General features: G+C 38.8%; 1 protein-coding gene across 1 annotated transcript in view; it reads right to left on the bottom strand.

Annotated features, from left to right (window-relative positions):
- LRP2 (LDL receptor related protein 2) overlaps nt 1-24561 on the bottom strand; it is a 195954-nt gene that overhangs the window by 115826 nt on the left and 55567 nt on the right. Inside the window, exons 5-15 of the mRNA XM_045558741.1 lie at nt 21116-21226; nt 20663-20776; nt 19364-19480; nt 17262-17414; nt 15703-15822; nt 10352-10480; nt 8510-8679; nt 7521-7744; nt 5565-5771; nt 3160-3362; nt 822-962 (exon numbers count right to left, since the gene is read on the bottom strand). Coding sequence (XP_045414697.1) covers nt 822-962; nt 3160-3362; nt 5565-5771; nt 7521-7744; nt 8510-8679; nt 10352-10480; nt 15703-15822; nt 17262-17414; nt 19364-19480; nt 20663-20776; nt 21116-21226 — 1689 coding nt within the window. The remainder of the gene's footprint in view (nt 1-821; nt 963-3159; nt 3363-5564; nt 5772-7520; nt 7745-8509; nt 8680-10351; nt 10481-15702; nt 15823-17261; nt 17415-19363; nt 19481-20662; nt 20777-21115; nt 21227-24561) is intronic.

The following is a 24561-nucleotide window of genomic DNA, read 5'->3' as shown; positions in this document are numbered from 1 at the left end:
CTGTGTGCGTTAAAATAAGTTAGAATAATACTAAGCCAGAAACAGTAACATTTGGGGAGCAAAAATTTGTCAAAGGCATAAAAATGAGAGGAGTAGAAGTGAAAAGAAGAGAAACAAATATTGTAGGAGTGCATCTCATCATCAGCTGGGGTCCAGGCAACGGCCTGAGTAGGAATAGATGTGTAGGCAACCAAAGAGGAAGAAAGGAAACTTCAAGGGAAGAATGAAACCAGGAGCACAGAGGCAGATAGACATAAAGAAAGTTTGAACTGAAAGGTGAAAAACTAGATGAGGAATTGAGCCACCAAAACGCTCAGGAGTTTCCTTTGGAATATAGCACAAAAACCAGTTGGGATTAAGATGTGATTACCTGTCCGAAAGGGGCATGAGTTGTGGTCTAGGAGAAATCAGAAACCATGAGAAGTACAGCCCTTTCCTCCAAAGTTAAGGCTAACATTGAAAGTGAAAAAGGTATACATAGTATAGAAAAGAGCTCAAAATTCAATCATATAGAATTTCGAGATCATAGTTAATAGGGGAAACGGTTTCAGGAAACAAAGGGGAAAGGGAGTCAAGAAAACCCTCGATGTAGAATTAAAGGAAAGTCCTAAAGGACAGAAATTTACATCTTCAAACACAGCTTCGAATATAAAGGAAGTGGTGCCTACCAAGAACACACCCATGGGCTACAGAAAGCTTATTTGCTGTGAAGATGTCAGACAGGGAGCTGGCCCAGTCCAAGAGCAGCAGTTAGTCTGGGTAAAGGAAAGAACACAAACACACCTGTGCTGCCTGTCAAAAAAGTCCAAAACATTTCTTACCAACGCAGTGGCGCCCATCTGTGTCCAGCTGGAAGCCAAATGTGCACTTGCAGCGGTAACCCAAACCATCATTATCCGTTCTGTGGCTGAGGACACAGATCTGCTCACAGCCCCCATTGAGATCGTTACATGGATTATTAACTGGAGGAAAAAATGCACAGGGATAAATTGCAATTAGAAATGTATAGGCCAAGCACGGTGGCTCACGCCTGTAATCCTAGCACTCTGGGAGGCCGAGGCAGGAGGATTGCTTCAGCTCAGAAGTTCGAGAACAGCCTGAGCCAGAGCAAGATCCTGTCTCTAGTACAAACAGAAAAAATTAGCCAGGCATGATGGCACACTCCTGTAGTCCCCGTTACTCAGGAGGCTGAGGCAGGAGAATTGTTTGAGCCCAAGAGTTTCAACCTGCAGTAAGCTACGATTGTGCCACTGCACTCCAGCCTGGGTGACAGAGTTCTTTTTTTTTTTTTTAAGAAATAAGTTTTTAAACAAGACATAGAGTAATGGATTTGCAACTCGCTGGAGACACCACTACTAGTTACTACTGTGTACATCCACATCTGCCTGCACCAACCCTCCCAGTTTCACTGCTACTCTCCCATCCACTCTCAAACTGATGGCAGTAAAAACCGGGACTCCTACAACTAGATAACTATGGAGTTCTTTCTCCCCAATAATAAGTAAATATTACTCACTGAATGCTTACTTTGTAAATAAGCCAACTTAACAACCAATAGCTCTAAGAAGTCAGTATTACTCTCCCAGTTTTACAGAAGAAGAAATGAAGGCTTCAAAGGTTAGACAACTTTCCCAAGATTATTCAGCAGCTAAATGGCTAAAGTAGGATTCAAATCCGGATCTAATTCCAAAATTATACATGTCTGCAATGCAAACCAGTTTATACTTCCAAAAGCCACCCTCAAAGTAGTGACCTCAGGAAGCTCACTGTACACTGCACACAAGGCTGCCACAGCTAAAAATTTTATATCTGCTTTTGAAATTGTTTTCTTAGCCTTTCAAATATTCTTTACAATATTCTCTTCACCTTCTCAGGTGGATTGACCTGGGAAAACAACAGACATATCATTCTGAGCCAAACAACAGAAATAGTAATTCGGATGATTTAACTGAGTAAGGGCAGGTATGAATTTAGTAGCTTGTGAATTAAGTCTAAAAACTATTTCAAATAGGCCAGGCACGGTGGCTCATGCCTGTAATCCTAGCACTTTGGAAGGCCAAGATGGGAGGAGCACTTGAGGCCAGAAGTTTGAGACCAGCCTGGGCAACAGCAAGACACCCCCAGCCCACCTCATCTCTACAAAAAATAAAAAAATTAGGCGGGTGTGATGGTGTGCGCCTGTACTCCCAGCTACTCGGGAGGCTGAGACAAACAGATCATTTAAACCCAGGAAATTGAGGTTGAGGATGCCACTGCACTATACCCCAGGCAACAGAGTGACCTTCTGTCTCAAAAAGAAAAAAAAAAAAAAAACCATAGTCTTCTCCATCCTAAACAGATCCATCACTTAACATGAACATTTTAAAGCAAATCTGTCTTTCTCTAAATTACTGCTCACCAATATTAAGCTTTCTACCAATATAATCTAGTTTATCTTATTTCTTTTCTTTGATCTACAAGGAAATACAGAAAAGAGCCATATGCAGTCCAGATATATGTGTCAAAGCTTAATCTATAACCTGGAAACATAAATAAAACTTATTATAAAATAACAGAAGACTAAATAGTGTCTGAATCTAAATATTTCTTTTCTCTAATAAGAGACCAGCCAGAGAGACATCAAACCCAGTTGGCATGTGATAGACCTAACAGAAACCAAAGGACAAGTACCCTATATATGCAACAGAGAAGGAAAAAAATGGCTCTGATACTACCTAAAATGAGCACTTAGACATCTCATTTTCTTCTATTGGCCCTCAGTTTCCTTAACTATAATATCAGAAGTTTGAAATAGAAGATTTTTTATCAGTAGAATGAGGATAGGTATTTTGGTTTGGTTTGTTTGCTGCTATACCCCCAGCATCTAGACAAGACCTGGGACATTGCAGGTACCAATAAATATCTGCTAAATAGGTCTCTAAAATCCTCTAGTTTTGGCATTTTAACTCTGAAATACATCCATTTCTCCAGAGTCTCAATGATCTGTAGAGCCAATTTCAGAGAGTTTAACGTTCTAGATAACCCTTCGTATATTTGAGAACACCATCCAAATTTCATGAGATCCCTCATTATTAACTTCCATAACTTTAAGAAAATCTTTCTATTAATATTAATACCAAGTCTGGTAACAAGCACGGTTCCCACTGTTCTGAGGCTTACCATAGGGCTGTTTGAGGACATGGTAAACGGTCACTCCATAGGGCCTCAGGGAAGAGCGGTAGTACACTTGTGGGTTGGTATCCATGAATTTATTCGCCTTCATCACTGCCATCTTTGTCCAATCAGTAAAGAACACATGACCTTCAAACAAACTTATTCCAAAGGGATGAGGAGCAAGTGAGCCTCCATGAACTACTGTCTTCCTGTTACAAAAGATATGGATATATTATTCAATTTTTTGTTTGTTTTGCTTTGTTATGATTAAAGGTATAGTTAGTTCAAGTAAATGCTGAAAAAGCTAAATAATTTCTTGCTACAAATATATTAAATAGAATATATGCAAATGCATGTGTATTTCCATCTACATTTAATAGAAGAATTTTCATGTTGTCTCTTGAAAAAGACCCTAGAGAGTTAAATTCCAGTCCTAGTCCCAGTACTTCAGTTTGTCCTAGACCTTTCTGGAAATTACTGTTTTCTCATTTGCTCTTCATTCCTTTAAGGTTGCTCCACATATAAAAGCCTAAGCTGTGAAATAGAGTTTTGAACTTCATGGGTGAAAGAGCGTAACAAGGGTTTGGAAATCTGGTTTTCCGGAAATGCCTTCAACAATTACTTCCCACTGTGCCACTGACCACCTCTCAGCAATTAGGGAGTAGGACAGTGAGTGGTAGAGAGTTCAACCCACAGCGAACACCCAGATCAGTTCCTGATGTCACTGTGAGGAGACCAAAAGGCAGTGCTACCACTCTTATGTATCTGCTTGATGAAACTGTCAACTGATCATACTGGTAGTGGAAGCGCAGAGTGCCCAGAGCTACTTACACTGGAAGAAAATAGAAGTAAAAGGCACTAAGCAAGGGCAAGAAATCAACGACACCTGCCATGACTACAGCCACATGGACAATGATTCCATTAAACACACAAATACAGTGACATAGAGGATGGTTCATGAGGAAAAAACTCTTATTTTCTTTCTTTTGGCATAATAAAAAAGGTCTCAAGGAAAAATCTCAGCAGCCCCTGAAAACTAAAAAGCACAACAGAGCTCTGAGAAAAGACTTGAAGATACTAAAGCTGAGAAACACATTGACGGGGAAAAAACAAAGAAACCTAAGGTGGCCAGTTAGTGCACACTTTGAAACACTCAATAATGGCATGGTACATTAAGATTAGAGAATGGTTTTCTTTTTCAGTTAGTAAATTCCAGAATCCTGAATGCCACCTGCTGGCAAAGCAAGAGGCAATGACTTCATGATTTCAGCTTAACTCCTGAGCTTTAATACTTCTTTGAAGTTTCTTCACAGCCAGCAAACCACTCAAATCTTTCTGACACTACACTGATTTTTATCTTTTATGCTTTGCTTTAACCTTAGCATAAAAATACTGAGGCTATATAATATAATGCCAAAATACCCCACTGAAAGAGAAAAAAAATTAGGCAATTTCGCAATTGTTTTATATGACTTATACGATGGACTAAATTTTTAAGACAATTAATTCATATTCATATGGAAACCAGTTTCATTGACAGAAATCATAGTATTAATACCCAATCACTTCATTTAACCAAGCAGAGATTGCTCTAAGGATATATAATCCAGTAACAAACTGTGATATCATCCTTACAAAATAGAGATACAAGAGAAAACAAAACTATAATATTGTTTTCATTGAGAAAATAATAAGATTAAGTCATTTAGAAAAATTAAATTGGCCAGCTTATTTGCTGAATCCATAAAGAGTAGTTTTTCCTGGTCAAAATTTGAAGGACGTGTTTTACCCAATTTTTGAAAATACCAAAAGGAGAGGATCTAAAATAGTTAACTAATTGGTAGTTAGCTCTAATCACCCTAAGAAGATGAAGAAAAAACTATGCCGTATTCTACATTGAAATACTGTTATTTAAGTACCTTTGAAGTATGCTAGGTAAAAATACAATACAAAGAATTTCTACCTGAAATTTGAAATATGTAAGAGTAGAGTAAAATCCAATTAATTCCCAGTGGATAACATCAAATACATAATAAAACTTATTTTATTTATTGGGGTAAAGTTAGAAAACTAAAAGGCAAAGTGGTCTTGAGAAATAAAGCATAAAGGACCTAGAGAAAAATAGATTCAGGAGTGAAAGAAAATAATGTGCTTCATCTGGAACTGGAGACGGGGTTGGAGAGGAGAAATCAAAGAACGAACACTTGAGGTAATGTTTAATGAGTGTCATTACAGAACTCAAGAAAAGTTTAAACTCAGAGCAGGTCACTTCATGCAAATGTCAATACGATGGTCATTTCAAGCTATCATGTCAACCAGCAAAGTGATATTTTACTTTTGGTCCTTTAGTATCCCTCTCCATTTTATGCACTTTCCCCCAAACGTATAAAGCCATAAAACATAGTTCATACCTCTGAATGCCATCATAAGTTACGGTTTCAATGTAATCAAACCGAGAGTCGACCCAGTAAACACGCTGTGCTATCATATCCAGAGTTATACCGGCGGGCCATCCCAGCTTTGTTTTCACCAAGTCTTTACGGTTGCTGCCATCCATGAAAGCCCTTTCCAGCTTAGGTTCCCCAGAAAGGCTCCCCCAATCAGAGAAAAATAAATAACTACAGAAGAAAAACAAAAGATGAAAGAATCTGTTATTTTACAAGTTTACCTGGAAAATATTTTTTTTTTTATAAATAGTATGTTTGGATCAATGGAAATTTTCTCCAGCTGATTAGAGGACTCTGGGGGTATAAAACAACAGGGAAATTAAAAAGTATTTTTAAAAAAACAGAGACTGTGAGGGCAAATCAGGAAAGTCAACAATAACAAACAGCAACTATTAGAATGCACTAACATGGTGGAAACATTCATATTCCGTCGGCTGTGGTGGTGCATCCCTGTGGTTCCAACTACTCAGGAGGTTGAGGCAGGAGCACCTGAGTTGGAGGCCAGCCTGGGCAACATAGCAAGACCCTATCTTAAAAACACAAATTCATATTCACATCCTGAACTTTTCCTGTGTTCCCTTTATCTGTCTTTTGCTTCCTCTTTTTTTTTTTTTTTTTTTCTTTTGAGACAGAGTCTCACTTTGTCAGCCTGGCTATACAGCAGTGGCATCATCATAGTTCACTGCAACCCCAAACTCCTGAGCTCAAGCAATCTTCCCACCTCAGCCTCCCAGAGTGCTAGTATTACGGGCATGAGCTACTGTGCCTGGCTGCTTCTCTTTTTCACACCCATGGAAACTTACAAATATCTTTTAACATAAGCTATGAAGCCATTTCCCTCCTCAACTTTCCATTCTGAGGCACAGCCCAGAGAACATCACCATCATTTTCAAGGAAGAACAGCTGATACAATGAAGTAGAACTGAATAATCATCATTCACCAAAACTAAAGAAGCCTAAAGTACGTTCAAGGGTCCTAAGATCCAACTGTGAAATTCTAGAAGAAAGCTAAGTCTCCTATAACTCTTCTCAAATGTGGCAAACAGGAAAATTTGCATTTAAACTTAAAGAAGAGCACTATACTAGTTATGCTGGGTTGATTCACACCAAACAACTTGTAACAAGATATTGGCATTGATATCTCAACCCTAGTCTGTAACAAGAAAGCACTGAAAGGAATCATTCTAACTTCCATTCCCCTCCTTAAAAAACTTTACTGCTAATTAATGTTACAGTGCTCATCTTAATAACAGTGAAACATGTAATGTTTTGTTGTAATAATATTATTAGATTGAGTCAGAACATAGAATCCAATCTCTTGGCTAGGCAAATGTGGCAAACACTAAATAAAATTCATATCCCAAAAACATCAAGTATTTTTAGCACACCAGTAGTTGTGTTTGGATTACATATTCTCAAATGCAATTATATTTAACCAACTCCTTAAAAGCTTCTACTGCCAGGCGTGGTAGCTCCCACCTGTAATCCCAGCACTTTGGGAGGCTGAGACAGGAAGATCACTTGAGACCAGCAGTTGGAGACCAGCCTGGGCAACATAGGGAGACCCTGTCTCTACAAAAATTTAAAAATTAGCCAGGCACAGTGGTACATGCCTATAATACTAGCTACTTGGGAGGCTAAGGCAGGAGGATTGCTTGAGCCCAGGAGTTTGAGCCTGCAGGGAGCTATCATTGTGCCACTGTACTCCAGCCTGGGCAACAGAGCGAAACCCTGCCTCAAAATTAATGAATTAATTAACTAATTAAAGCTTCTATGAATAAGGATATAAAATAAATATGGGTTCTAAAATACAAAGCCTAAAAGAAATCAGAATTAACCTTTAATCAATCCTATGGTCAATATATAGGGGCAGAGAGAAAACTAAAAATACAGGAATCAGTATGTTTTCACATCACTTACCCAACAGTTGGGTCCAGGGCAAGTCCTCTAGGATGCCCCAAGTTTTCAGTTATAAGGGTAACCCGGTAGCTTCCATCCAAATTTGCCATATCTATGCGGTTGACCTTGGTCTCCACCAGATAGAGCTTATCGTTAACCCAGTCCACAGCCAGGTTCTCCGGAGAGTCAACAGAAACATTCAGAACTTCTTGGATATTTAAACCATTAATGTCAACTGAAAAAACCTGAAAGAAAAACCAAAATTATTATACTTCTTAAGCATAACTAACTGTGTGGTTTGTTTTGATTTTTAGCTGTAATCAAATCAGAATTGCTAATAATCCAAATTCTCAACTTTTAGAAATTTTACACAAGTTATCATTTAACTAAATTAGAATTTTATTTACGGGACAAGAAAATGTAAGAGGAAGAAATAAATAAAATTCCTTAATTCTTTAAGCATCTCTAAAATTTGTTTCAAAAATCTCCATTGCATTTCTCAAAGTTGAAGTTAAATCAATCACACTTTCCAAATAAGACAGTGTAATAAAATTTTGGCTGTTAAACAACATCCTGTCGATATTTGTTATTCAATCCTCAATTACAGTTCCATTTAGAAGACGCAGGTAAAAATCTGATTTTTATCACCCAGGAAAGCAGAATACTTTTACATTTTAAAATGATCAAGTTTCAAAAATTACTACCAAATATCTATCCAGTTTTGAAAGAATGTCTACTATTTCTTTTAATTAAGCTTTTGGACTCCATTTCGAATAAAATTAAAAGTTGCTCAAGGCTAATCCATATAATAGACTGCTTTGTTTAATGGGTCACATGAAATAGTATAGCATGGAAAAGGTGCTGATTAACATAAAATATCTCAAGGGCCTTTTTTGTTAGAAAACAAAGGAACTTTCCCCTCTACTCCCCCAAAAAATGAAAAACTATCAACACTTTGTGCTTGGGGTTCTATTCAGTTCCCAAGCTACACTCCTGAAATCTCTATTTACCTTATCTCGAACGGTGTCTGTCCAAAAGACTCGGTGCAGGCGATAGTGGAAATCCACACCCACAGCCACTCCACGATTCTGAGACTCTACTAGGTTCCGGAAGCTCCTTCCATGAATATCACCAATTAGCAAATCCCGACCATTGGAGAAGATCATGGAGGCCTCGCCAACTAAACGTGAAGGAGGAAGGTGTTACCAGTCCTTAGAGTGGGCAAGGATGGTGAAGTATCTTACAACTGATATGCTTGCTGCTTTTTCCAATGCTATCTTCTATGTTATCTTGCCTGATTTTAACATGTTAAAACCTCTGGGGCAGGCAGATAGCTATCATTCTACACATTTTACAAAAGACAAATTGAGGCACAAAAGATGCTCAACGAGGTGTTCAAAAATCACACAGTAAGCTAAGAAGAGTTTGGCAAGAATTCGAGTCCTGACTGCCAGTCCAGTACTTTCAATGACATTGAGGAGAATACATCAGGTATTTTCAAGACTCCTTGATGACACGGGCACCTTACCTCCATGTGCAACTTTAGACTCTGTTAAACAGAGAACACATTTAAAACACGGCAATGGTGGTTCCACATCTGCTCTGTCTATATACTCACAAGTATGCAAAATGACACAGGAATAAAGTTATCTATTCAGTCTTATTTGCAATAGCAAAAGATAAGAAATGATATAAAAGTCCATCCATAGGGGACTAGTTAAATAAATTACAAATACCTGAAAACTGGAATATTATGCCATTATTTAAAAAGAACTAAGGAAGAGCTTTATATACTGATATGGAAAGCTCTTGAAAATATATTAAGTGACATTAGCAAGATGTAGAACTGTGCATATAGTTTACTACCACATATGTAAAAATAGTGTTAAATATATATATTTGTACATTCTTATTTATGCATTTAAAAATCTCTAGAATTGAAATAAAGAAACAGCAATTATCCATGAGAAAGAGGAAGTGGAAACCAAGCAGAGGGGAACAGGAATGGAGGGAGACATTTTACTATATATCTTCTTATAATCTAAAATTTTTCAACATATGACTCTATTACCTATTCAAAAATAAATAAAATGAATTGTTAAAAATCAACTATACAGTTAGTACACAGCAAAGCAGGTATTTCTATGTGAAAACAACTAGAAAATGGGCCATTCATCAATCATGGGAGCAGTTAAGTTTCAGTAGGCACCAAAGGCACTTCAAAATCAAGTGTGAAATAAAAATTGGAAAAAAGGAGTTAAATTGAGCCCTTCTTACCCAGAAATCCACAATTACAAAATGCTTTGGAGAGCTCATCTTTTTTTTAGTAGATTTTCCCTATAAATTTTCTCTATTGCAGTACCCTTAGATTGATTCCAACAGAATACCCAGAATGAGGGCATTCACACAAATTTTAATACAAATTTAGCATGTGTGTTTTGAAACACCCCTAAGTTTTGCAGGAACAATGCCAAAATTATTTCTATAGATGGTTGTCACCTAGTTTTATGGTAGGTAAATTAATCAAAAGTTAAATGACCAAGTCAGTCAAATGTGGGCGTAACATTTGTTTCACAATTAAATATGAAGGACGTAATAGCTTAGGCCAAAGCAAATAAGCAACCCATAAAAAATATTAATAGTGGTCACCATTAATACACAAATTGGTCCTTAATAATCAAAGTATGAAATTAATGTTGATCCATTCTCCCTGGCAGCAGGGACCATTCCTGATTTGTGATGATAAAACCCTGCCACCAGCATAAATGCTGATTAATTCTTTTGTCATCAGCTATGGAAGGAAGATATTAGAATTTACCGTTCAGAGGTAGAGGTGTCCAAAATTTACTCACAGGAATAATTAGCTTTACAATTCCGCTCATGCTCCAAGATATATCCTTCTTCACAGAGGCACCGGTGATGGCCAAGTCGGTTTTCACACTTCTGGTCACAAATTCCCCATATCTGGCAATCATCAAACTCTGCCACATGGGAAATACACATTTTTATGTATTTTATGTATTTCATGTTTACCAGCATTTCTTGGCAATGACAAAGGTCCTGGATAAGATGGCCAGGAATATGCTGTTGTTAATGTCTAAATAAGCACCCTCTGGAAATAGGCCCAGGCTCTAGGCATATGATAAAAAATAGGAGTTCAGAACAGCCATCTTCGGTCAAGGGAAAAGAGCATTTAAATCATATTTTTAAATCTACATGAAGGATAACTTTACAGAAGATTGCACAACACTGCTTGAATTCATAGTCTTGTGGTATTGCATTTCATTTATTAATGTTGGCTTACAAAATAAATGAATTTTGGTGTAAATCTTCCCTTTAACACTGTGCTTTCCAATATGGAAGCCACTAATGCCTTGTGCCTACCTAAATGTATATGTAGATTAATCAAAATAAAATAAAATTAATAAGTCAGTTTCCCAGTCACACTTGCCACAGTTCAAGTGCTCAATAGCCACATATGTCTAGTGGTTACCATATTGGAGAGCGAAGATATAGAACATTTACACCACTGCAGAAAGTTCCACTGGACAGCACTATCTCAGAATAAAGTAAGACTTGCCTTATACTCAGGCCCTCAAGAAGGCATAAGTCTGACTGCAATAAAGTGTTTGGAAAGATCTATTTGCCCAGTTGTCTTTCCTCTGATGTCAAAAAATCATAAGCAAAATTAAGTTGAAATTATTTTCAAGACATGAAAAATTTCCTCTCTTCTACTTATTATTCATTCATTAATAAGTGTTTATTGAAAGTCCCTTACATGGCATGGCATTTCATTGTCACACAGTTCTACTGTGTGAAAAAGAGTTTCAATATAATTGATATAAACAATATAACATGGTGGGTGGAGAGAACACAATATATAAAAAGGGTCTTTCTTAAAGACTGTAAGGCTTAAGGGGTGCAGAAATTGACCTATCCTTGGTACACTGATCCAAGTCCACATCTACTCTCCATCATCCCTACCCAGCTCTCTTCCCTGGGAGGATGGCACAACACTGCGTGAATTCATAATTATACATCTAAACCAACAGGGTTCCCATGCCCTCTGGCTTCAGGAAATTTTTCAGTAGATTATAATTTCTGAAACCATTGCACCCAAGTCTAGAATTCTCCAGACTTCTAGAGTTTGATTACATTTGCAGCAACGGTCAGAGTTTTGAATTGGGTTCGGCCATCCCTGCTAGGTGGGCCCACCATGCCATGACTCCCCAACTAGAAAAGCCCAAGAAGATTCTGGGATCAAACTAATGGTTTCAGTTTTGCCTCCAGGCCAAACATAACATGAGCCAACATATCTTTCTTTGTGACTAATCAAAGAAAAACAGTCTAATCTGGACATGATCAGGTAAAAGGCCATGTGGGTATAAACTGCACTCGTTGATGAAATCTCTTCTGTGCCCTCACCTCAGCCCTGAGAAAGCTGCACCTAAGGCTTCGCCTCAGTAGGGATGGAAGTACAGGACATTCTCCCTCAAACACGCAGAATGTCATGACCTCATTTTGAATGCAAGCTCCATGAGACTATATCCAAGGGTATGGAGTAACTCTGGGAGCAGGAGTTTTGATGTCAACCAGAAGGAAATTAAGGGTGGAAAAGTCATAACTAGGAATTCTTAGACACAAATGCCCTTCCTATCACCTGTGCTACAAGTGCTTTAAAGATCAGAATGAATACATAAAATCACTGTCATTTGTAATGACCGAATAAGATTGTATCCTTTAGATCACTATGGAGAAAAATGAAGACTTATTAATATCCATCATCAGCCAAAGTGAAGACAAGAAAAATGAAAGTGGAATTGAGGATTTTTATGAAAGTAGAAAAGATAGTAGAAACTATATCAAACACTGAAACACTGCTTTATAATCCCTCTTTCACTCCAATACCTTTACCCATTTTTCTTTCCTTTTTATTCTTTGTCTCCTCCTACCAACAAATACTGCAAAACTCCCTTTTAGCTTAGATGCCCTTGGACACCCTCTGATCCATCTGGCTGTGTGAAACCCACCAAGCTGAATGACCTCCCTGCCCTCACTCTGCACCCGATGTCATTCTGTCAACAAACAGCATGTCCTGTCAATCAGAAACAATGCGCCTGGTAAACTGCTTCAGCATGCTGCAGAGGTTCCACCGCCAGGTCAAGACTACCAGAGGCAGATGAATGGTAGAAAGACAAAGATTTCATGTCAGGATTATTCAGTGCTATTCCTCATTACCACCCAGGTGTTCCCTGTGGAGCCCCGTCTTAGATAACAAATGTTGCATAGGCTTGGAATACCTGAAGCCTCTGGAAGGAGTCAGCCGTGCAGAGGGTTACATTCATGCAGAGAGCATTTTTTGAATTGAAATGTTTGAGAGAGCAAACCAAAACAATTCCCCCTAAAATTTCTGCTCAGCTGAAACAAGAGTAACTGGTTTCATAATGTCATGTATTTAAGTTCTCTTTACAAAGACAGAAAAACATAGATTTCTTCGAAACAAATGTGAAATAAATGTTAACCCAGCTTCAAAACTCAGGAGCAAATGACACATTCTTGAAGGACAGGGAAGGTCACAGAAAAGGTCTTTGCAGGTGGCAGGGAGCCTCACATTCACAAAGGCCCTCAAATGTAGACTTTTGAGATAATCTCCAAGTGAGGTTGTCGGTGCTAAAGCCCCAGAAACATACTGTGGGGATTGAAAGGAGATGTCATTGTGGAACTTAAAACTAGTCCCCAATATTGGACCACACTACTTCCAATGTGATATAAGTCGAATGTTTTTCTACATCCTGAAATTATCTTTTGTATAATATTGCAATTTTCTGTATTACATTCATTAATAGGTTCAATGTAAAATTTTACAAATCAAGAACTTTGTTATGACAGCCTTTCACTTCTTAAGGAAGCGGCAAAAAATTGAAGTGGCCTGAACCTCTGACATTTAAGAAGCCCCAGACACTTGGAAATATAACATATACTGGAAAAGATGGAAAATGTGCTATCTGGGATTAAGGGTGGGAAAAAAGACAGAGAACAAGTTGCAGGGCATCACAAGACTGAACTAGGAATTCTGAAAGAACACATCACTTTTACTGAAAAGACTTCATAGCCTGTCAAGTTTCAACTGCAAGACAGCTCGGCCCCAACTCCTCTTTAGGCTTAAGAAAGGAAAAAGAGAGAAAAGCTGATGTAATACTGAGAATGTGGCTTCTGGTATTTCCCTTGGAATTCCTTTTCTGCTAAGAGAAAAAGGAAATGCCTAGAGAACTAAAAGGCTAGAGATAGGATTGGCAGCTGGGTGGCAGTAAAGGGGGACAGAGGAGGCTGACATTTGCCAAAGACAAAGAGGCAGCCTCACACCCACAGAGGAGCACCAGCCTTTGCAGGGACGCCAGGAAGCACAGACAGGGACTCCAAAAGTCAGAGCCCAGCAAGTAAGGACATTTGTGTGAAAAGTATTAGTAATTGACCTGAGTGCATCCCTAAGGTAATGATAATCATAATAACAATAATAAAACACAAAAAGTGTCCTGCAATCTAATGTTAGTTGCAGATCATAACACTTTGTTTATAAAATATTTTGAAATGATTAGAAATTTGGAAGCTGTCTTAAATAATTCAAAGTTCTCTCTCAGTCTCCAGGATTTCTCAGGCTGACTTGTATCTTGATCTTAACATACCTTGTCAAATACAGTTACTTAAGAGGAGCAATGACATCATGGGCAAATTTTAGGATATGGTCCTGATGTTAAAAAACCTAAAATTACCTACTTGGAACACCATAAGGACAACCTCGATTGGACTGCTTTATCAGGATATAAAAATCCAGTTTTTCTTGGCATATGACAGGTACTGAATCCCACTATTATAGTTCTCCAAGAATTCCTAGTTTAATTTGCAAACCAGAATTTATTTCTGGTACCAAAATGTTTTTCTGGCTATGAGTAGTTATTAAGATCATCTATATTTGTATCTAAAGTATAGATATGCTGGAAGCCCATGAGCTAAGACTAAGGACTGAATAACTTCATTAGGTTTATCCAAATTCAATACTTTTTGCCAAATTATATTAATATTTTAGAAATTATTTCAGAAGAAATACTTTTCTGAAAATATGTCTTAGGCATGTGATGTTTGGTTTTTATCCAAATTTCTAAGGAATAGCAAAAGAATACAAATATTCTGGGAAAATTCTGAATCATCTATAGAAATCCATAGATGACTACCAAACAAATTTTAATGAATAGTTTCAATTTCCTCCCAGATGCTTTTTCCCAACACTAAGAAAAACAGTTTTTGTGAAACCTCTGTGATCACTTTCTGTTAATACGTTTGTTGTTTGTGTACTAAAAATCAGAAAGAAGAAAAAAGAAATCAGAACATTAAAAATTCACTGTTCAAATTCTAAGAAAATGAAAACTGATGATACTTGACCATGTCTAATTCTCCCTTGGTAAGGCCCCATCCTCATCACAGTGGGAAGTAAAGCTGGCACCAGAATCAAAAATCTCCCAGTGGGAGAAATCATTTTTTAAGTTAAAATGTGGGGAAATATTTGTTGCACTGGAGTCTAGTTCAATACCAGCCACCAGCTGGCAGAATCATGATAAAAAATTTGCTTGTCTTGAATGTTAGTTCCAAGTAGAGGTAAAAACCAGTGGAATGAACAGCCAGCACAACACAGGCAAGGACCCACTAGTGTAGTCACCCAAGCAGTGACCTGGTGATCCTCCACTGTGCCAGGTGGAACTCTTTAGTTGCTGCATCCTGCAGACGTTTGTGCATCCTGGAGAAGAGGCCAGGGGAGCAGAGTAGAGGTGCTCCATGGGTTCAAAGCAGCAGCTATCTACTAACCTCATGGAAGTCTTTGGTATTTAGTAACCAGTGTGGCTGTAACGACCCTGATTCCAAATACTTAAAAAGAAAACACAAAATGATGACTTCCATAATCAGGTTGTGGATAGGCTCCGCATAGCTGGTCAACTCACACATCACAGAACCACTCTTTTGCCTTGTGCACCACACAAAAGCTCTTCAGAGTTAAAATTTCACATTTTCCAAGTTTTCTGTGAGGACTATGTTGCTCTTTATTAGGCCAGACCGTCACTCCTATCCCGTAAGTGCACACTCTTTGATGTCACAGATCACAGAACCCATCAATGCACGTGATGAAAGACCAGAAGCCCCACCAGTCACTTACCAACACAAGTACGGCTGTCATTGCGGTTGATGATAAAACCTGGAGGACAAAAACACGCCCCTCCATATGGTGTCTTGTGGCACTGGTGCTCACAGTTCAAGGTAGAACACATACTAATACCTAAACAGAGAAAAGAACTCTGTTAAATGAATGGTGACCTCTGGACAGGATTGGTTTCCCTAATAGCTTTTTTTTCCATAAGTAAAAGCTGTGTAGGCATGTAGCAGAGGTACAGAAAAATCTGTCACCATTCAAACCTCACTGCAATATTACGCAATAAAAGCTCAACCCATATTTTAGAAAAGAAAAAGAAAACTCCTTTCCAAAGTTATAACTCTGTGAAAGTATAAGTCATTGTAAGTATTATTTATGAAAAAAAAAATCAGGTCATAGGTCTGTGTTTGTGTCTACATAATAAAAGGGCTAAGAACTCCCAAGTGACTGGCCCAAGAATATACCCTAAAAGTGTTAACTGTGGTTAGCTTCAAGTGACGGCATTTCAGGTGACTATACTTTTTTATTTCTGCTAATTTTTATTTTCTAAATTTTGTGCTATGACTACATGTCTCTTGTTAATTTTTCAAGCTTTTCTAAAAGGGCTCCCAAAGAAATGGGGAGGGAGGAGGAATGCCATACTAGTCTCTGCATATTTAAATATTATGTTCAAGTTTTGTCAAGGAAACAAAAAATAACCTTGGGGACACAGTTACATGGGCACTTCCAGGCAACCACTACGCTAGTCAGAGAGTACACTACTAATGAAATCAGGGTCGTAAATTGTATTCCCTTACAGGATAGTCAGTTGTCCACAGAATTGATGGAATGATGGTGGGGGAATATTTTGAAGCCATAAAAAAAGAAAAAAAATCTAATTCTAGTCAGTTTCCTTATAAATGAGTGTGGTCAGGCAAGACATCATCAAATAACACTGTTCATGGCTACTTCAATTTCATCACTGGAGAATAACTCAAAAGTACATAACTCAGGAACCAGAAGCATTTTTTTTTTAAGTATTGCCAGACAAGACCTTTTTGCATAAGTATAAGCCAGGGAATAAAATCTCTGGAACGCCTTTAGAACCATCAAAATTGCCAATGAAATAATTCTCCCTGTGTGTGTATCGGAGGTGGGGGCGTGGGAGGGTTGCCACAAATTTTTAAGCTCCTTCCATCAGGAGATGGAGTCTACTTCTTCAATCCATTCCCGGCCTGGCCAGGTGATTTGCTTTGGCCAATACAACGTTAGCAAACATAACATAACAGAGCCTTAGAAGTGCTTGAGCACTAGGGTTTGCCTTTGCTACCACTGTGCAAACAAGCCAGGGCTGGCCCAAGCTTTTATTGCAACATCCTGACATGTGAGTGAGCTGGTAGGGGCCAGAGGAACTATCTAGCCAACCCACAGAACTGTGAGAAACAGTAAATGTTTGTAGGTTTAAACCACTAACTCTTGAGGTAGTTTGTTATGCAAATGTCAACTGATAAAACACTGTATTTGAGAATCTGTTCTAGAAAACAGAAATATCTGTATCTGAAAGCTACCCAGATTTCCATACTCACCACAGTATCTTCCAGTAGTGGTACTATTTTCGTCTTCTCCTCTCGGACAATCTGAAACCCCATCACAAACTTTATAAATAGAGATGCATTGCCCGGACTCTGGACAAACCCAATGTCTTGGGGGACATTTGTGAAAATGATGAGGGTTGCTTTCTGTGGAGGGATAAAAAGAGAGAGAAAGGGAGAGTTACAGGCCGTGTGAGAGGTAGAGCCAGCTCTGTTTTAATCAATGGTTAAGAGAGGATATAGACCAAGTAGGCAATAGAAATCTACAAATGACTTACATTTTAAAATAAACTAGTAGTTTCTAACCCTACCTTTATCCTTTTATTGAGAGTCTAAGGAGTAGCACAATGGAATTATTCCAGTCTTTCTGGGAGGCAGCCCTCAGCCAGGTAATAAGAGTAAGAAGCAGATATAGGCCTGAATGGTCAACAAACTAGATTCATAACCCTATAGGAGAAGATTCGGTTATCTAAATCCTGAATTATAGGAGTAGAACCATAACGATAACTCCAGGACACCTGAGTTTGTGTTTGGGTTGTTTGATTTGTTTTGTTTATTTAGTGAAATGTCAATAGTTTATGAAAAACCATAACCCAAATATAGGAAGACTACTTCCTGGAACACCAAAACATAAAACCAGTGGAACAAGCATCTCCCTTGTTCTATCTGGAATTGGAACGGCGAAGGCAACCTTCTTTAGGGTGTGGGTGTCAGTGACTCCTGAACTGCTGGTGGTATTGCTGGTGGTATCAGCAGTGTGAAGGGGTGGATATTGCTGGCAATTTCCTTCTCAGAATCTTTAAACACTTCCCTGGATGGTAGCCTCTCCTACACCTACCAATCCCTAGCTCCATCCCATTTGTTCCCAATGTGGCCTCTCTTTCACCACTGCATGTCAGTGACTCATTTGAAAATCAAAATAAAATTTAAAAGAAGACAAAATAAAACCAAAAAAAAAAAAAAACCTGAACTGTTACCAAAGTTCCAAGTCATTTTTAAAGGTTATAAGATCTAAGACAAATCACACTTTCCCCTATTTTTCCTTATTGCCCAGCCTGTTGCTCTTATATAGGTAAATCCAATTAAAATAGGCAGTCTTAAAGGGGGAATGTCAGAGTGGGATACAGATGGGGGATGGTCCTACCTATTTTGCCTTAACAATACATTAATCTATAACATATTTGAGTTCGGAATCTTTTTAGGAAGAGCTAGTAGAATAACCTCTTTCGTCCTCACTCACTAAGTGCCTAAACAACTCCTTAAACTAAAGCCAATCTGGAGGCTTGCTTGTCACACAAAATTTCTGAAAAGGAAAGGAGGAAAAGCAAGTCCTGGAAAACACTTTAAGAAAACACTTTTCGGCCGGGTGCAGTGGCTCACACCTGTAATCCTAGCACTCTGGGAGGCCGAGGCGGGTGGATTGCTCGAGGTCAGGAGTTCGAGACCAGCCTTAGCGAGACCCCGTCTCTACTAAAAATAGAAATATAGGCCGGGCGCGGTGGCTCACGCCTGTAATCCTAGCACTCTGGGAGGCCGAGGCGGGCGGATCGTTTGAGCTCAGGAGTTCGAGACCAGCCTGAGCAAGAGCGAGACCCCGTCTCTACTAAAAATAGAAAGAAATTATCTGGCCAACTAAAAATATATATACATAAAAATTAGCCCGGCATGGTGGCGCATGTCTGTAGTCCCAGCTACTCGGGAGGCTGAGGCAGTAGGATCGCTTAAGCCCAGGAGTGTGAGGTTGCTGTGAGCTAGGCTGACGCCACGGCACTCACTCTAGCCCGGGCAATAAAGTGAGGCTCTGTCTCAAAAAAATAAAAATAAAATAAAATAAAAATAAAAATAGAAATAAATTATCTGGACAACTAAAAATATATATATAGAAAAAATTAGCCGGGCATGGTGGTGCATGCCTGTAGTCCCAGCTACTCAGGAGGCTGAGGCAGGAGGATCGCTTAAGCCCAGGAGTTTGAGGTTGCTGTGAGCTAGGCTGATGCCATGGCACTCACTCTAGCCCAGGCAACAAAGTGAGACTCTGTCTCAAAAAAAAAAAAAAAAGAAAACACTTTTGAATAGGAATCTCTTCCCCTCCTTACCACATCCGTCTTCATCTCCACCGTCTCTGCAGTCGCTGTCTCCGTCACAGACCCAATTTTGATGAATGCATTCGCCATTGGAGCAAGTGAACTGGTTCCCACTGCAGGTCTGATAGTCTGGAAGGAAACAACAGCTGCACTCCAAAGACACAAATGACTTGGAAAAAATCAAAGTGTGCACCTTACTGCCCAAACAGAGCTCCTAGAAACTGAACTTTCTATGTCAATTTAATCCCTTATGTATCTTGACAAAAATGACAAAAGGAAGAAGAGAAAGAGAAAGAGGAGGAGAGGATAACAGCAGCTTTAGGTCCAAGAAATGAACTCAGGTGTCAGTCTCTGTTTCTCAAGATTAAAAACAAAATGGTATGCAATAGGTTGACACAGAAAAGAGGTTGCAGACTGAATAAAGATGCTACAGACATGCCGATGGCCAACATTCTCTTCTTTTACTACAAGCACTGTAATTGCTAATCTAGGACCAAATGATTCTGAGTCAGCCATTCCACAATGTCATATTCTCTTTAATACAGTTACTGAAATAAGCCCAGGTTCCAGAATGGAAATGGCATGGCTCACAGAAAATTGGGGTGATATAGAAAATATTTAACACCACCCTAAGGCATGGGCGTGAACCAATCAAAACAGGTGTGGACAAAAATGACACATTCCAGTAAATAAAGGAACACAAAAAGCTGCCAACTTACCGGAATTAGTAAAATCCTCATGGAGTCTTCTAACTTTACACATTCCAAAAAAATGAGTCGAGAGGTGGCAACAATAAGAGATGCAGACAGCATTGCATGCAACAGCATGGAAGTAAAAGTAGGGTCAGTGAAGAAGTGGAGGTGACAAAAGCCACCTATGTCACACTGGAACTTCCCTGACTCTTCAACTTTAATGTGGTAGGAGTTTCAAAGAGGAGAGTTAGACCCACTGCTGCTAGGGACCCTCCTTTCCCTTTCAAGCCACTCTCTCACTTAGCTATCAAAGTTACCAGACCCATTCCTGAGATATAGGTAATTTGAGAGTCCAGTGATAGAATATACTCTGTACCCTAAGGAAAGAATGCACACTGTCCATCAGCAACTTTTCAACTCTGCACAAATTCTTGGAAGATAAAAGAGCCCAGGTCCAGCAACACCACAAAGGCTCATGTCATAGCCCCTAAATGATCTTCTGGCTCCATCTGCCATCAAGCATAGTAACTCTTTTCTTTGAAAAAAGTGGTACATTGGTGGGAAAACAAAAACAAAAACATTCCTAACAACATGACCTAGCATAAAGAAATCACCGTACTGCAAGAATGTTCATCACTTCCGTCTTCACAGTCAGGCTCATGGTCGCAGACATAGCCCTTTGGGATACATTCTCCATTGTCACATGGAAACTCGTTGTGCAAACATACCTCAGCTGGGACACAAGGTTAAGAAGGGAAAGAAAAGAGAGAATTTAACTCCATTGTAGCCATTTAATCTTATAGGAAGACTCTATCTCAAGTTTAAAGAGATTCTGATTAGGCAGTGGTGTGCTGGTACATATTTAAAGATCAATCCTCCTGGAACAAAAAGGCCCTAGTCTGCAGTGTATGCCAGTTTTCATGGTGTAAGTTCTATCACCAGTGGCTCACTTGAAATTACCAATGTGAATTCGCTGAACATGAACTTGGGAACAGATGTGTATAATTGGCTCTCCCAAGCCAGTATAAACCAGTTTCAGCACACCACCACCCATCTCATGCACATTACTTACTGCAATTTTCTTCATCAGAGTAGTCCCTGCAATCAACTATCCAGTCACACCTCTGACTAATGTTATAGCAGGCTCCATTGTCACAGGTACGCTGCTCACATACTGGGTATTCTATTTTTAAAAAAAAAAGAACAGAACAGAAATAGCAAACAAACTTTAAATTTCCTTCAGCAAACATTTCTTGGGTAACTACTATATGCTAGGCACTAAATGCTGAGCATATATTGGTACACAACAGGGACATGCATGGTCCCTGGCCTGATGGAGATTACAGTTGGATAGGGGACAGAGTCAGTAATCAAATAATGACACAAATGGCAAATTACAAACTGGGTTAAGTGTGAATGTGGAAAGTACACAGGGCTGTGAAACTGAACAGAGGACTTGGGGGTCAGGGAAGTCTCCCCTGAAGAAGTGACTTTTGAGCTGACAGCTGAAGAAGAGAAAGAATTTAATTCAATTCAGGATGGAACCTTCGTTTACATAACACAAAGAACATCCCAGGAAACTAAGGTCCCACCATACATGCTTTGGGAAATGAAGGGCTGTGTCCTTAGAAGGAAGAAAACAGGCCTGGAGGTCAGGGGACCTGGGCCTGAGTCCAGGGGTGCCACTCAGCAGCTATTTACTCTGACTCGAGCTGCTTGTTCTATGTCACCACCTCCTTAGCCACACATTTGGATAATCTGCTGCACAGGGTAGAGGGGCCTAATAAAGTACTTTGAAAAGCATAGTGTGCTCTACAAGCACACATTATTGTTGCCACATTATATACATATGGACATCTCACTGCTCTTATCTGGACATGGTTTTCTAAAGGGAAATCAAGATGTCCCTTACAGGAATAACATACTGTCTCTCCCTTCTCTGCGCTTCCTCAGACTCAGAACACGTGTCCCTCATGACTCCTAACTGTAGGCTTTATTCTATTGGCTGTTTATCTGTTTCCCCCATGGCATAGTGGAAGCCCCTGAGATCAGAGATCCTGTCTCACTCATTTTAGAATCCCCAACACGTCATACAGGGACTGGGACGTTACTCACTGTGCTCAAGAAATGTTCAATATAGCTATTAAGTCATTAAATCACAAGTGAATATTTTAATTCATTCAGCTTTTAAAAATATTCTGAACTTCTGCTTTTTATGGTCTTTGAATACCCTCCTTCTTACAAGTGTGATATATTCCTTGGTGTGACTATCTTTTTCAATAAAGATTGTTTTCATAGTGATTCTCAAATTGTCTTCAGATTTCTTTTTTAACCAAGGAAAAGGTATGTCTTACTTAAGATTTCAAAGATCAGACAGCACAGTCCCACTTTGAGGCTCAATTTTGCATTCAAGAACCCAATTTGAGATTTTACAGAATATAAAGATACTTAAGATAATTCTTTGCATAATCTCAGTCTTTTCAAGTAGAAGCAGTACACAAAATTCTTGTGCCATGTTGACACTCACACATTTAAAAAGATGGACTCTCAAATGATCTTTTTCTATTTTTTTGTGTACTAAAGGAATAAGCCTAAATCTCCTCATCTGCAGAAGTTCAAAACCAGTCTGTGAAGTGTCCTTTAATATCCAAATGGCTAAAAGTTACATATAGTCAATCATATATTAAAATGGACGGTATTTTTAAATAGCTGACTAAAATTTTAAATTTTTTCTGAACTTTATTTTTGAATAGTCCAAAAATAAGCCAGTGCTTAGGGTTGTTGCTATCTTTTCACCATTGAGATGATATGCCTTACAAAAGTACCTTCAAATTGGTCACACAACTCTGTTTATTAATTCCTCCTTCAAGAGATGCAAAAGGCCAGGTGAGGCCAGCCAGCAATTCCCTCCCCCTGTGTGCTGGACACCTATTAAAGTCAGCCTATCATCTAGCCTTTTAACAGTAGCAAGTAGGAGAAAAAAGAAAAAAAATCATAGAAAAATCCAGCTCTTTGCAACAGATAAGCTACCTTTAAGGAGGAAAATTTATTTGGGCTTGAATCGTGATAATCTCATTTAAGGTGAGTATCCACTGACATGACTAAAAGTTTACTGGCATGGTTCATTCCTCCAACAAACAACAAGGACAGCTTGATGTCATCAGAGAGGGTATTGTGATGGCCAGAGGTCAGCGGTTCAACACTTGGAATGACGAATGAACAGCTTTCTTGTCTCCATCCACACTGATAATGAATCTCCCTCACTCACCAGAGGACCCCCCTCAGCCCCTGCACACCTCTGATCTTTTCTGTGCACGTTTAACCTGAGGTGTGTACTCACAGGAAAGATCACACGGAGCTCCGCTAAATACTGAAAACATTCAGAAATCTGTTTCCACGTGGTTCTCCCCCTATGGAGACCAACACAGAACAGGTTCAAATTGTTCACACTGAGCAAAGGAAATGAATGCACTCGATTTCTCTTGCTAAAGATGTTAATTAATGAGTTTCAATCTACCCCCCGAAAACAGGAAGGCACAATCCTTTGAGCTTCCAATTGGGAGATATCTAAAATCGTATTTTTTGGTATATTTGCTTGGCAAGCCTGAGTCTAACCCTAACAATGTTTTCCCATTGAGCAAATCAATCATGTGGTTGAAATGTCCTGCAGGCCTTTAAGTATAGGGAAAGTGCAATATGGGAAGAGACCATATACCAGAACACCAAGAAAACGCTTCCTTCTGAGCTTTGTTTTAGTGGAAGATCAACAAATATATATTAACTAAGCCCCAGACCTTTGAGGTTTATCTAAAACAAAAATGTGAGAATACCCTTCCTCATGCCACTCTTTCCTTATCCCTTCTTTATTTTTTCACAGTTCCAAATGATATATGTTCAGGTTTGTTCCATTGGGAGCTGCTCCGAAATATGCATACAAGATTTTAAAAAATTTTTTTTCCTGCTAATGATTTGGTTTGGAGCAAGAAAGTTTCATGCTATAGTTCTGTTTACATTATCAGGGAGGAAGGTGTAGAAAGTAGTTGGAGGACTTTGTAGACCTCCCAGAATAGAAATCATTTCCAGCATTGTAAATACAAATATAAGACACTATTCTTTATTGTTTTGATATGAAGACTGTAAATACGTTTTATTCTCACAATTTGACAAAATGGCCAAAATGAACATAGAAATGAAGACAAATTATTATAGAGAAAGAGAAGGCATCTCAAAGGTAGTTTAAGAAACTTAAGCCAATATTGGAAAAAATAAAACAAGAAGTTACTAATACCAAGTTGAGCCCAGAAACCTGGAACTTTTCAAGGTCTTTAGAGTCATCTTTTGTAAGTTACTCTATATTACTCACTCTGGCTCCAAGACAGGTTAATCCAGTCAAAGCAATGATTGCCCAGAAAAAGTTTACTGCCAGAAAAAGTTTACGAGTTTGGCCACCAGCACTTTCTTGTGAGTCCTACTCACAAAGTTAAGGAAGCAGTAATCATCATCATCATTATCAATGAC

This window comes from Lemur catta, chromosome 8 (assembly GCF_020740605.2).
Source record: "Lemur catta isolate mLemCat1 chromosome 8, mLemCat1.pri, whole genome shotgun sequence".
In the NCBI taxonomy this organism is placed as follows: domain Eukaryota; kingdom Metazoa; phylum Chordata; class Mammalia; order Primates; family Lemuridae; genus Lemur; species Lemur catta.
Note: the sequence above shows the minus strand (reverse complement) of the source record. Positions and strands in the feature narration are given on the sequence as shown.